Source organism: Ctenopharyngodon idella, chromosome 2 (assembly GCF_019924925.1).
Source record: "Ctenopharyngodon idella isolate HZGC_01 chromosome 2, HZGC01, whole genome shotgun sequence".
In the NCBI taxonomy this organism is placed as follows: Eukaryota; Metazoa; Chordata; class Actinopteri; order Cypriniformes; family Xenocyprididae; genus Ctenopharyngodon; species Ctenopharyngodon idella.
In genome coordinates, this window is record NC_067221.1 from 34148775 (window position 1) to 34163800 (window position 15026).

Genomic DNA, 15026 nt, shown 5'->3' on the forward strand with positions numbered 1-15026 from the left:
TTTTTCCCGAAACTGTATTGTCGCAAACCTGTCGTTCAACCACATTGGTGAATGACGTCACGCATGTGGTGATTAATAACTTATTTAAATGAATCTATTTGAAATCAAATTAATGCTAGATTTTTTGCTATAAATTATGGACATGGCATTAGAGGACTACTTCTCATTTTCCTCAGTTATTTTGCTTTATTTCCAGATTAAATCAAATGCTTGTTCTTATACGTACTAGAGCACGTACGCACATGCGCACTCTCCAAAACGGTGCTTTAAATCTCTTGACAAACTAAAATATATAAATGACATTTGTATATATTCGAAATAAAAGATATACATTGTACTTCATGTCAGCTTGCTTATTTTGCTCAAGATAACGATTTATTAAGTCCACATGTCATAAAAACAAGAAACTATGCTTCTAACCACATCGTTCCAACAACACAAGTTTGCGAATGTTCGTTTGAACTATGGTTTCGGGAAACACCAAATCGTTGAACTATGTAAGTATCAACGGAACTTACGATGTTAGTTGGCTAACGATGCTTTTGGGAAACGCACCCCAAACCGGTCTAATATAGTCAGAATATAAACGCTTATTATAAGTGTACCATAATGATTCAGGGTAAGACAAAAACACGGTTTGGAAAATGGATTCATGTTGTACATTCTCATTATATAATTTTTGTAAATTTTGAAAACAAAAAAAGTTACGGACAGCAGCTTTAAAAAACAAAACAAAAAAAAACAAAAACAGAAAAAACAGTTTTTCACTTTATCTTCACCTGGATTGCTCTTCACTGAATGACAGACTCAGACTTTCATCAGAATAATTCTCAGATTTTGGATTTCTGGACTCGATATCAATACTGCAAATCAAATCACAGAGAAAAAATCAATGAACTAAAAGTAAAACAAAAGCACACTAAAGGATGATGTTTTGTGTGCATAAAAAAACCATGAAATGTATAAAATGCATTTTGAGACATTACTGTTGTGAGCTCAGGGTCTGTCCTCTCAGGAGAGCGTATAGCAGTTCAACAAGATCAGAGTCTGACAGATCTTCTGGAGTCACCCTTCAAAATCAAATCCAGAACATTACCATCGCACTTTATATTAGGTGTTTTGGTTAGATCTGAGGGTGGGTTAAGGGGTTCAAGCTTAAGGAGATGCGAATGAGAACTGGATTCAGTATTCGCACACTATTGGAAACACTGCTCTCTGTGTCCATGCTTTAGGTGTGCGTGCACAGAAAACAGTGTGCACGAGTTCTGAATTGCATGGGGCCGGGTCCACAAGGATCACGGATTAACTACGATCCATTGCAACCCTAGCGTTAATTACATGCAAGATTTTTTTATTTTTTTTAAAGTACAGTGTAAAAACATGTAAGTGCATTCAGTAACACTTCAGTATGGGGAACAATTATCACTTTTAAGTTGCTTATTAGCTTGCATATTGGCTGTTTGTTAGTACTTATAAAGCATATATTAATGCCTTATTTTGCATGATCATATTCTACATCCCTTAATCCTACCCCATACCTGAACTTAACCACTACAACAACTACCTTACTAACCAGTGTTGGAGGAAATACATTACAAGTAACTTGAGATACATAATCAGATTACTTTTTCAAGTAACTAGTAAAGTAATGCATTACTTTTTCAATTTACAACAAAATATCTAAGTTACTTTTTCAAATAAGTAACGCAAGTTACTTTTTCACATTTATTGACTGACAGCTCGCCTGTCCCCATGTTGAGAGAAAACAAGTGCAGAGTTGTCGTGTGCGCTGTGTAAACATGATGGTTATTGTAGTTCTAGACGAAATGTGAAAATGCATTTTCTCATCTCACTTGCACGAAAACATTCAGTATTCCTCAAAATGAATAAAAACAGTGAAATGCAATCTCAGAATTTTACGCAAACCTGTAATAATGAACTATATTAAATTACACAAATATACTTTATGTATTTAATCTTAATTTATTAACCAATGTCTTTACTGCTGACCTTCAATGATCCAATTCAACCATAGCAAAAATTACTTTACATAAGACTGTCCCTGCTTTCCATTCGGAAGGGCTCATGCCTATATATCCTAATCCCTTCAAAGGGTTTACCCTCCGGAGTGAGAGCTTTGAAGGGATGAAGGGTGTAGGGGTCAAAAAAAGATTTTTTTGGAACGCACTTCTGCGTCGTCTTAACGTGATAATCAAGGAGGCGCCTTTGTCTTTTTTCCCCTGGTGTACTCTTTGTATTAATATGCATTAATTTACTGTAGTAACATTATAAGCTACTGCCGGTTAAATATAATGCATATTGTGTCTATGTATTTGAAACATTTGGATGGAGTGATGAGGGTAGCTGTAAAGTATTTTTGTTGAAGTACAATATCATTTTGACCATAATAATGTACCAAATCTAACTCGTATAAATATTACAGTAGTATAGAAAAATACTATACATACATTTATAGGTAAAATCGAACTCCGAGCCTCCTGTACCCATTCTGTGACGTCAAACAACTTCCCTGTGCAAAAGATCATGGGGCCCAAAGTGTCCATCAGTTGTACCCTTCGAAATCCTTCATTCTGAAGGGCCCTTTGAAGTAGCCTGTTTTGAGCATTTCGGTTTGGAACGACCCTTCAATCAGGGGAGTAAATCGCAGGGAGTAAATCGCGGGGGTGAATCCCCCCCCCCCCCCCCCCCCCCCCCCCCCCCCGCAGGGAGTAAATCGCGGGGGTGAACCCCCCCCCCCCATCTGAGTGCTCTCCCCCCAAAAAAAATAATTAAAAACCACGCTAAGTATGGTAAATAAATGATATATACTTAAAATAATTGTGTAATAGTAAAGCAATATAAACGCAAATGGAAACATTTTAGTCACCCCTCCCTTGCCTCACAGTGGTTTGGTCCATCGCGCATGTCACACTTGTGTGTACTAGTCCGGCGGCGCCGGTGGGAGAGAACAGTTGTTCAGACAGTAGTTGAGAGGAATTCTAGTAAGTAGGCTGTCAAGGCTATTTTATTCAAGAACATATATCCTTTTATAAGTCAAATTTTGGCTGTATTATTTGTGTCCCTTGAGAAATTTTACGTTTATTGTCCCCCCCAACTGTCAGATGAAATTTATGCCCCTGCCTTCAATATGGCGGCCATGATTGTTTTCACTCTGAAGTGAAAACGCCCTTCAGAGGGCGTTATATCCCGTTTGGAACGCACCGTTAGAAATAAGAATGTTGGGGACTTCCGGTGACGTCATCCAACTGATGGCAGCTAGAAAGATTAGTTCTCAGACAAAGTGATTGAATTTAGCCCCAAAACACAAGAAATTAACTCAAATTACCATCAAATAATCATCACAATTACACTCGAATTATCATCAGCATGGAAAAGGGGGCTCAAATACATACTAGGCAAAAACAAAAGTAATAATTGCAATCTGAAAGATTAGAGAGAGAAGAAGCACGGGGCCAAACTGCCGAGTCGCCATTAAATGTCTGCCTGGATGATACTGTACTGAAGCGGGGAGGTGCCGGCGAACTCGAAGAGACCGTCAGCCTGGCTATGATCCTCCAAGAGTTGCGTGATTTTAGGAGAGACAATTCGAATCAGCTAAAAGAAATTAAAGAGGACATCCAAAAAAACAATGACAGATTAGAAGAAGCTGAGGAATGAATCATGGGTTTGGAGGAGAGATCGCAAAACACCGAAAGTGTAATGGCGGAGGTTCTGAAACTTTAGACGCAGTTAGAAGGGAGGATAGCAGACCAAGAAGGCTGTTCGCGACAGAACAACATCAGGATCTATTTGATAACTTTGTTTTGATTAGCGATGGACCTGTCAAGATGATGTTGAATTTGTTTTTTTTTTGTTTTGTTTTTTTATTTAAAGTGTGAAATCAGGAAAATGGGCTAATCCATTTTAATAGTATCTCACAAATGTTTTTTTTACCTACAGAAGGTGTGTAATAATAAATGTCAGAGTATAGCTGTCGAACTGACACAAGAGCGCAAGCTGTATTGCCAATGTGCTTTCTTACAAGAGACACATCTTTCACAGGTAGAACACAGTAAACTGAATAGGTCAGGCTTTAAACATGTTTTTTCATCTTCTTATAAATCTGGCCGCAAGAGAGGAGTGACAATACTAATATCAAAACAAATAAACTATGAACATACATCTACTATCACAGACGAAGTGGGTAGATATGTTATGATAACAGGAAATGTAGAGGGCTCCTTGGTTACTCTTTTCAATGTATATGCTCCTCCAGGGTCAGATTGGTCTTTTTATAAATATATATTTGATTTAATGGCTACTAATTCACAGGGTATTACAATTTGTGGAGGAGACTTTAATGTTAGGTTGAATCCTAGATTGGATTCTTCTGGGAATGGTTCAATTCAATCCAAGCCTAAAAGTAAGAAAATTAATATGGTTATAAAAGAGCTAGGGGTCATGGATGTGTGGAGAGATCTTAATCCTTCTAGTCGTATTTATACCCATTTGTCGTCAGCTCATTCGGTTTATTCTAGAATTGACTATTTCTTTATTTTTAGTAAAGACAGAAACAGGGTCAAGTGCTGCGAGATAGGAACAATAGATCTCTCTGATCATAGTCCTGTCTATTTGACTTTCAGCTTGAATAGCAAAGCAAGGACTACGCTTTGGAGATTTCTAGTATTTTAAATAGACTTAAAGAACACACGAAGACAGAAATTAACATGTACTTGGAAAATAAGGAGGTTTCGCCACCTATGCTCTGGGATGCATGTAAAGCTGTGATGAGGGGGAAAATTATTGCGACCACTTCGTTACTCAAAAAGATTAGGCAGGAGAGACTTAATAAATTACAGCAACATCTAGAGGAGTTACAGAGACAACACATGAGGAATTTGGACTCCAAGGTGAAAAAAGAGATTAAAAAGACACAGGAAGAAATGAATGATTTGTACATGCAAAAAATACAGAAAAAGTTTATATTTACTAAGCAGAAATATTATGAAGTGGGTGGCAAATCTACTAAACTCTTGGCTTATAGATTATGTAAACAACAGGTGGATAATTCGATCTACAAGATTCGCAATCTTAAACCCAGAAACAAACAGACGCAGATTCTCAGGGGACAAAAATTCTTGATTCTTGATTTACCTACAGTCTCTGCAGAAAACAATAAGAGACTGTTATCTGAAATAACTGTTGAGGAATTGAATATCGCTATTATGAGGTCGAAAGTAAACAAGTCTCCAGGCCCCGAAGGATTCATTTCTGAGTGGTATAAATCCCTTAGAGAATCATTGACCCCTATGTTACTTGCCACATTCAATTGGATATTAAAAGATGGGGTGGTCCCCCCTTCTTGGAGGGAAGCAATAATTTCGGTTAAACTGAGTGCGGAAATTTCAGACCTATCAGCGTCTTTTTCTGTCAAAAATACTAGAAAAGGCAGTATCATCACAGCTATGTTCCTTTTTAGAAAGAAATGGTATCTGTGAGGATTTCCAGTCAGGATTTAGACCGTACCATAGTACTGAGACTGCTCTCATTAGAGTTACTAATGATTTGCTCTTATCATCAGATCGTGGTTGTATCTCTCTATTAGTGTTACTGGATCTTAGTGCAGCATTTGACACTATTGATCACAATATTCTTTTAAATAGACTCGAAAATTATGTTGGCATTAGTGGAATTGCATTGTCATGGTTCAAATCATACTTATCTGACCGTTATCAGTTTGTAGTAGTAAACGAAGACATGTCATATCGATCACAAGTTCAATATGGAGTACCACAAGGCTCAGTACTAGGACCGTTACTGTTCACTCTGTACATGCTACCCTTGGGAGATATCATTAGGAAGCATGGCGTTAGTTTTCACTGTTACGCTGATGATACTCAGCTCTATATTTCTTCGCGCCCTGACGAAACTTACCAATTCACAAAATTAACGAAATGCATAGCTGATATAAAAAATTGGATGACCAGTAATTTCCTACTACTCAATTCAGAAAAAACAGAGATTCTAATTTTTGGACCAAAAACTTCTTCACGTAATAACCTAGAATATTGTCTAACACTTGTAAGACTTGATTTTCCTGCTAAGACAAAAACTGAGATCAAGCACCCTGCAATAAAGCAATAAAGCTTATCTGGAGAGAAGATCTCAAAGAAATAGCATAGGACAACGCCTTGCCCTCACACATCTACAGGAGGCAATAGCCCTCCCCCCAAAACACACACACCCTCCTTCCTTTCCCCCTGACTCAAGTCACTGAAAGTTCTCCAAGAAGTATAATGTATCTGGTGTATCTATTGTTTATTCCTTTCATGTTTGGTATCATTTTAAATGTCTCAGTGCGATTGGTAAAATGGTCTCAATTTCACAGCAGTCACTGGTATTATGAAGAAGATTGAAAACTAAGGAGAATTCTGTCCTCCTTTTGGGTGGTGTCACTTGTGAAAACCCACTCCTCTCCCCCCAAAACAGGTGTTGGTGTAATAAAAATTTACAATCCTTTTGTTCTGGTCTTGGTATATAAGGTAAAGTGCAAAGCAGGAAGGGGGGATTTTCTGTAGCCAGAAGCCCCCACACAGTGGTGGACAAGTGTCTTCAAACACTAATCCACCACTGTGTGCATGTGCATTTTAGTTGATGTTATGATGTAATATGTATTATTTCTGAATTGGCTTCTAACTGTCCAACTATGAAATTGACATGATACATTTTTACTTGACAAATAAAATGTTATATTTGATTTACTCTGGATTCTTCTGAAATCATTATGACCAGTAGATTATGGAGTCCGTCATTTCCGTAAATCTGCGTCAGGACAGGCCAAGCCAGAGAGCCCCATGAAAGGAGCATATTGGCACATCATGGGACTTTTTGAGTTTGTCTGTTATTGAATTAGCAAGTTGCAGTATCGTGACTAAGAAAACTGTATTTTTGTATGAACAAGCATGTGGCGGTTCGACTCAAATGCATTAGTTAACTCTGCATCCTCTGACTAGATCATAAACTGGCGAATTTATGTCCGTGAGAACGCAGTCGGCCGATGTGAATTTCTCTAAGCGATGATGAGACCGTAATGAACGAATAATTGAAATTATGAGATACCCAGAATAATCAAAAATCAAAATTAATACATAACAAATGATTAATTTCCAATTGGGAACAAAACCTAAGAGTAATAATCATTTAAAATTGGAGTCAGATTAAACGAGTGAAATTAAATGAACTTCACAGATGCGCTGAAAAGGCATACACGCGTTAACCTTCGCCCAGGCCGTCGGATTCCGTTTTTGGGCCGATGCGGGGTTCCTTACAAAGTGGTGACATTCCCTCCGTGATCTCCCATATCCTGTTGGCGAGTGTCTTTTCAGCAGAAAATTGGGATTTGCAACAAGCAAGGTTTGATCTTCTTCTTTCTTCAGCTGTTGTGGTAAGTCCATTCTTATTTGCCTTTTAGAAGTGTTGAGGGAAAGATAGACGCATCCCATATAGACACATTTGTAGAATGGGTCGGCATACCCATATTAAGACCGAAGACCGGAGACCGAAATCCGGTGGGGCTGGAGAATTAGACAACCACATCTTATCAGGGACATGATAGCGGCAGCGTAGATGAGGAATGATATCCCTTGCTTTAACTTTGAAGATCTCCTTGTTTGCCTACGCAACAAGAGATTAACCTTAAATTGGAATAACATCATCCAAATTTTATTCTGGTATTCAACAGAGGGCTGTAAATTAAAACCTAAATTCTGAGGTAAAGAATGTCCACCTACATGTTTATTTGCTTTGCTGTAACAACGTTGCAACATTGAAAATAAGCAAATGGTCACGTTAACTTGTGAAAAATCTTGTGATTGGATAAACTAAAATAGAACAAGGAACAAAATCTCTCACTGTAATCCTTTGTGTGTGAAATGTAAAGCTGGACAAAACAGTAGTGAAACTAAAAATTTTCAAAAGAAAAGATTTGGTTGAAATTTTGTCTCAGCCCTGGAGAACTGCTGCCATGCAGAAGTCCTAGAGACTGCAATTGGGAAAATACACTAAATGTTAAAACTGATGTGCATAATGATAATTATGATGTCAATGAGAAGCTTGTAGCCGAGCCTGAGGGTTTCACCCATTTAGAGGACATGCTCAGCTTGTCTTTGTTTCATAAAAGAAATTAAGCCAAAGAATAAGATGAATTACATCACTATACTTTGAAATTGTTCAAGAGGTGCTAAGAAGGTTTACGACTGATGTCACAAATGGTGTAAACAGCACTGTTTAAGGCTCAGTCTTATAAAACATATTTTTTACCTTGGTCTTATTTAAAATGACTGCACTCTTGTATGTTGTTCAGTGTCTCAAAAGAAACTGAAAAAACAAACAGACCAAAAATTAATCTTTGTACTCTCAATCAGACCTGTGTTTGTCCAACCTTTCTTTTCATATCCAAATAGATTCTCAGAAGAATGTAATTGATTACATCTTATTCCAAAAATAAGAAAATTGTGTCCAATTTTATATTGTAGTCACAAAAATCTTTAAATGAATTGAGCAATGATTTGACCTAATATTCACAGCATCAAAGTCTAGAACTGGTTTCCAGTTTGTCTTGTTGCTGTGAACACAATGCAGTGCCATCACAGCTGTAGCTGCAGGGCCAAATGCCTTCTGAAAGATCAGTGAGGTGATAACAAATCACTCTGACCCTCTTGAGACCAGCAAATAAAATTATTTTTAATTTATACTATTTTAATATAATATAATTTATATTATAATCACATTATGATATATATTATATTATAATGGCCAGGAATGGCCTTTAATCTCATGATGATTCAAGCAATGGTTTGGAAGAAGAAAGAGTTTTGGAGAAGAGCAGAAGGAATTAGAATGTAGTAAGATGGAACTAGAATGTAGGCAGAAGTTGGGAGCACTATCAGTGCTGGAAGAATTATAAGGAACTAACGTAAGGATTCAAATTTGTAATTGTGTTAGACACATTGTTCTCATAGAACACACATTCTAGTTGTTTGTGCTACTATATGTGCACCTAGGCTAGTTGAGTTTATTCTTTAAAACACATGACTGCTTTACTGTAAGTGATGCGTGACACACTTAGGTTTAAGGTTGTAGATGCTATGCATTCTAGACCATGTGTCTTGTGTAAGTTGGAATAACTGTAGTACTGAAATTGTACACCAATTTCAAGTAGTATGTGTGTCTATGTTGAATTTGTTTGTCTCCTAAGTGGATCACTCAGCTATCTTCCGTATAGCTGCAGTTACACCATGTACAGGAGCATAGAATTGCCACAAGGCTACAATGTGCTTCACAATTGCATTAAATAAGTTGTTAGGAAAGAAAAATGGAAGGAAGAAATCAAATTAATGGGAAATAACTTCTTTATCTTCTATCTGTGCAAGAATCTTTAATGAGAAAAAATTACAACGCCCAGTATTTATTAACTAAAACGATCAACCTGATTGTCATGTCTTGAATAGGCTAAATCCATTCAAGATCTAAACATGATTTAAAACTTGATTCTATTGATCAGTGACAAGGGGAGGTACAAGTTTTGATTTTCCTTTGCAACAAAACCACAAACAAAGTGGACAAGTGTTAGCAAACTCCTCTCTGGGAGCGCTAGATCATATGGGATCTGATCAGGGAAGTTATTTTACTGGACATGTAATTAAAGTTGCGTGAAATGGTAATATCAGGCAGAAACTCTTCTGTTTTTACAGACCACAGAGGTCCAAATGGTCAAGTATTTGAATGGCACCATAAATACCAATTGTTAAACAAACAGCACAACACCACAAATGGTGATCTGGTGCCCTAATCACAGATCTGGCTAGTGTGAGATTCCCCCAGGAGACCCGGGTGTCATAATCCTCACAACACAACAGACTGTGTAAGCACAGCTGCAACAGCAACTCAAGGTGCAAGATTCTCTGACAATGCTTAAAAACCAGCAGTCAGATCTGACCAATAACACTCAGTTTATCTGGCCTTTTCCTTTGCAGAAACATAATCATAATAATGATCTATGTCTTTGTAAACGAAAACAAATTTTCTTCTAATGGCATAAAATCTTAACAGATTAAAGCCATCCGCAACAGCTGTCTGGATAAGACCATTCAAGAAAATTAAGATGGCACCATCTATCTTAATGCAATTTGTTTAAAGGTTCAAGATCAACTGTTTTTCTGTGTGTCTGTTTCCCTTTCAGGACTGACAGCTGCCATTTTTAGGGCCAGATTCCACAAGGGTATCTGGTCCCACCTGTATTTAGTCAGGACACAACTTTACTTGCAGAAGATGGGTGTGTAGAAACTTCAAGAGGCCATTCAAACCTCATTGCACTCATAGATACATGGCCTCCCAGTGTAGAACTGGAACTAAATTATGCAACACAAATCATGGTAGGATAAACACCACCCATCTTCTACACAAACATACAGAACACACACCCTACTACAAACGCACAACATCTCCACCTGGCATAGATCATAAGACTATCCAGGCTAAAATTATTCACATAATGCAAATCTAGCATACATCATTCACCTTCATACATATAGGACAAGAGAAATTATTGACATAATTTCTTTTCATTTTTAATTGTGTCAATTTTAAGGTGTTATGGAAACACTGTAATATGCAGGACATGTGCAAGGCTTTAGTCACACATCAATTCATAGATTTTCTGATCATTCAAATTCCAAATTCCAAATCTAAATGAGACCTATTCAGTAATGCAACTGGTCTCTTTAGACAAAATGGTTATTATGTCCAGTCCTTGGCATTGTTGCAAACTAGGAGGGCCCCCTAGTTTCCAACATATGACTAATGACAAATGTAACAAAAGAATTAGAACTGAAAATGCAGGCATTTCTGTCAATCTGTTACATAATTTCCAGTCAGACCTGTATTCTTGAGTGTGACTTAGCCTGTACATCAAATGCACAGATGATGGTTGTAAAAGCTAAACAAGAGATTTCAAATCTCTGTTTCAGTAAATTCCATTCTCTAATTGACTTGATTGAAACCTTAGTTTTGCATTAAGGATTTGCAGTTAAAACAACTATTATAGACAATTTTATAATTGTAATTATGAGATTGTGTATTTATGTTTAAGTATGTGATATATTTAATTATGCATACCACTGGTAAATATACTAGTTATTTCGACTCTTTGCTACTTTCCTTTAACTCATCCAGACCAAGTCTAAATTCCACTATCATATCACAGTGATAGTGAAGAATCTGGTGATTAGAATGAGACCTGCTCACCCAAGATAGGACTCTGAAAAGGAGACCTTGTTTACCATTCGCACTTTTGACATGTTCATCATGTGTTATTTTGTGTTATTCTGTTTTCCAACAACCCTTTTCCCCATCTTACAATAATATCAAATTCATTAGTGTTCAAGTATTGCATGATCATCCAAAAGTTGTTCAGGTGTCCTGCACGCAATGGAGCATCATCAGTGAAATGAATCCTTCACCCATGGACATTTGACCTGCCCGGCAACGAAACCTTCTACTTGAAGGTAACCGAGGACTTCTCACAGGATCAATTAAACCTGGGGCGGATACAGATGCTTCCGTAAAGTGTAATGAGACTTTCCTGACACGTTCTGCTCATGCTGACCAACACAACAGACTTGGTACAACCAGTCATTCTACAGACAGAATACCACCACAGCCAAGTGCAGGTGGAAGCAAACCTGACCAAGAGGATCGCAGACATCATGTCCAGCTGCTGCAGCATCCACTCACCGCAGTATACCCACACCTAAAGGGACTGTGTGTCACAGAGATGCATTCTGCAGTACTTTCATCTTAATGTTCAACCTGCCTTAATGTTGTTATTTCAGGTGACGACTTGACTCCTGCACCCATCGACTGGTGCTGCTAAGTGCCGGCCTATGAACACTCTGAAAACAACACCCAATATATGGAAGCAGGAAATGTCCAAAAGTGGCCCCTCAGGACTGATCGGAATTTGCCCCAAGGGGCCAGGGGCGGAACTGTAAGACTTGATTTTCCTGCTAAGACAAAAACTGAGATCAAGCACCCTGCAATAAAGCAATAAAGCTTATCTGGAGAGAAGATCTCAAAGAAATAGCATAGGACAACGCCTTGCCCTCACACATCTACAGGAGGCAATAGCCCTCCCCCCAAAACACACACACCCTCCTTCCTTTCCCCCTGACTCAAGTCACTGAAAGTTCTCCAAGAAGTATAATGTATCTGGTGTATCTATTGTTTATTCCTTTCATGTTTGGTATCATTTTAAATGTCTCAGTGCGATTGGTAAAATGGTCTCAATTTCACAGCAGTCACTGGTATTATGAAGAAGATTGAAAACTAAGGAGAATTCTGTCCTCCTTTTGGGTGGTGTCACTTGTGAAAACCCACTCCTCTCCCCCCAAAACAGGTGTTGGTGTAATAAAAATTTACAATCCTTTTGTTCTGGTCTTGGTATATAAGGTAAAGTGCAAAGCAGGAAGGGGGGATTTTCTGTAGCCAGAAGCCCCCACACAGTGGTGGACAAGTGTCTTCAAACACTAATCCACCACTGTGTGCATGTGCATTTTAGTTGATGTTATGATGTAATATGTATTATTTCTGAATTGGCTTCTAACTGTCCAACTATGAAATTGACATGATACATTTTTACTTGACAAATAAAATGTTATATTTGATTTACTCTGGATTCTTCTGAAATCATTATGACCAGTAGATTATGGAGTCCGTCATTTCCGTAAATCTGCGTCAGGACAGGCCAAGCCAGAGAGCCCCATGAAAGGAGCATATTGGCACATCATGGGACTTTTTGAGTTTGTCTGTTATTGAATTAGCAAGTTGCAGTATCGTGACTAAGAAAACTGTATTTTTGTATGAACAAGCATGTGGCGGTTCGACTCAAATGCATTAGTTAACTCTGCATCCTCTGACTAGATCATAAACTGGCGAATTTATGTCCGTGAGAACGCAGTCGGCCGATGTGAATTTCTCTAAGCGATGATGAGACCGTAATGAACGAATAATTGAAATTATGAGATACCCAGAATAATCAAAAATCAAAATTAATACATAACAAATGATTAATTTCCAATTGGGAACAAAACCTAAGAGTAATAATCATTTAAAATTGGAGTCAGATTAAACGAGTGAAATTAAATGAACTTCACAGATGCGCTGAAAAGGCATACACGCGTTAACCTTCGCCCAGGCCGTCGGATTCCGTTTTTGGGCCGATGCGGGGTTCCTTACACACTTGATGGCTGCTCTGTTAAGTCTTCGTCGTCAGTTAGGAACCTGGGTGTGCTCTTTGATACCAATCTTTCATTTGAAGGCCATGTTACTAGCATCTGTAAAACCGCATTCTTCCATCTTAAAAATATATCTAAACTACAACATATGCTCTCAATGAAAAATGCAGAACAGTTAGTTCATGCATTCATGACCTCAAGGCTAGATTACTGTAACGCTCTACTGGGTGGTTGTTCTGCTCGCCTGATAAATAAACTACAGCTCGTACAAAATGCAGCAGCTAGAGTTCTTACTAGAACCAGGAAGAATGACCATATTAGCCCAGTTCTGTCAACACTGCATTGGCTTCCTGTTAAACATCGTATAGATTTTAAAATCTTGCTAATTACTTACAAAGCACTAAATGGTTTAGCTCCCCAGTACCTGAGCGAGCTCCTAATTCATTATAGTCCTTCACGTCTATTGCGATCTCAGAATTCAGGCCAGCTGATAATACCTAGAATATCAAAATCAACCGCAGGTGGTAGATCCTTCTCCTATTTGGCACCTAAACTCTGGAACAATCTTCCTAGCATTGTTCGGGAAGCAGACACACTCTGTCAGTTTAAATCTAGACTAAAAACGCATCTCTTTAACCTGGCATATACATAACACATTACCAATTTATATTTCCAAATCCGTTAAAGGATCCGCTAAATTATTAGGCTGCATAAATTAGGTCAGCCGGAACCGGGAACACTTCCTATAACACCTGATGTACTCGTTACATCAGAAGAAGAATGGCATCTACGCTAATATTAGTCTTTCTGTTTATCCCGAGGTTCACCGTAGTCAACCGGATCCGGGCCGTATCCAGGTGAGACCAAGGACCTGCACCTTGACACGACCACAACGCAGCCCTGAAGTATCAGCAGAGATTGAGTCAACTAGATCATCCCCTGTGAAGGCCTCATCGACACAACAGCCACGACACAGTTCCTCAACAACCGTCCATACCGGCGTGATGAATACGATCCTCAATTGGATGGAACTGAAATAAATACTTTTAATGTTGCGATCCTATTGGACTTATGATAGCAACCTGAATTGTAACAAAGCACTGTTGGCCAGAGGAGAACTGGCACCCCGACTAAGCCTGGTTTCTCCCAAGGTTTTTTTCTCCATTTTAACACCAATTTGCCACTTGTCTGCCACCTGATGTCACCTGATGGAGTTTGGGTTCCTTGCCGCTGTCGCCTCTGGCTTGCTTAGTTGGGGACACTTGACTTGACATTTGATATTCAACAGTGCTTTGATCTGCCTGCATTGACACTATTCTTTAAGAGCTGCTGTGCAGCCAAACAATGTACCAGTTATCAATGTAAAGCTGCTTTGACACAATGTACATTGTAAAAAGCGCTATATAAATAAAGGTGACTTGACTTGACTTGACTTGACTTAAAGGTTGATTACAAGCTATTTACATCCATTCTGGCTAGAAGGTTAGATACAATTATTACAGAACTGATTCATTTAGATCAGACTGGGTTTGTTAGGCAAAGACAAACTCAAAATAATATTAGGTGTTCTTTACATATTATGAGCCATATAACCAAACACAATGTTGAAGCTTTATTAGTGGGATTGGATGCTGAAAAGGCATTCAATTCTGTTAGGTAGAAGTATCTTTTTATGGTTATGAATCGATTTGAGTTTCACAAATCTATTATTAAAGTTATTCAAACATTATGATA

The 15026-nt window shown here is 38.2% G+C and overlaps 1 protein-coding gene and 1 long non-coding RNA gene across 2 annotated transcripts in view; one reads left to right on the plus strand and one right to left on the minus strand.

The window, feature by feature from the left end:
* The window catches only part of LOC127495541 (NACHT, LRR and PYD domains-containing protein 1 homolog), a 30955-nt gene that overhangs the window by 3980 nt on the left and 11949 nt on the right, over positions 1-15026 (minus strand). The window contains 2 exon segments of the mRNA XM_051862468.1: positions 780-863; positions 987-1070. Coding sequence (XP_051718428.1) covers positions 780-863; positions 987-1070 — 168 coding nt within the window.
* On the plus strand, positions 2718-14724 carry LOC127495621 (uncharacterized). Its single transcript, XR_007925151.1, has 2 exons — positions 2718-3002; positions 14114-14724. It is a non-coding gene; the product is annotated as an uncharacterized LOC127495621 (long non-coding RNA).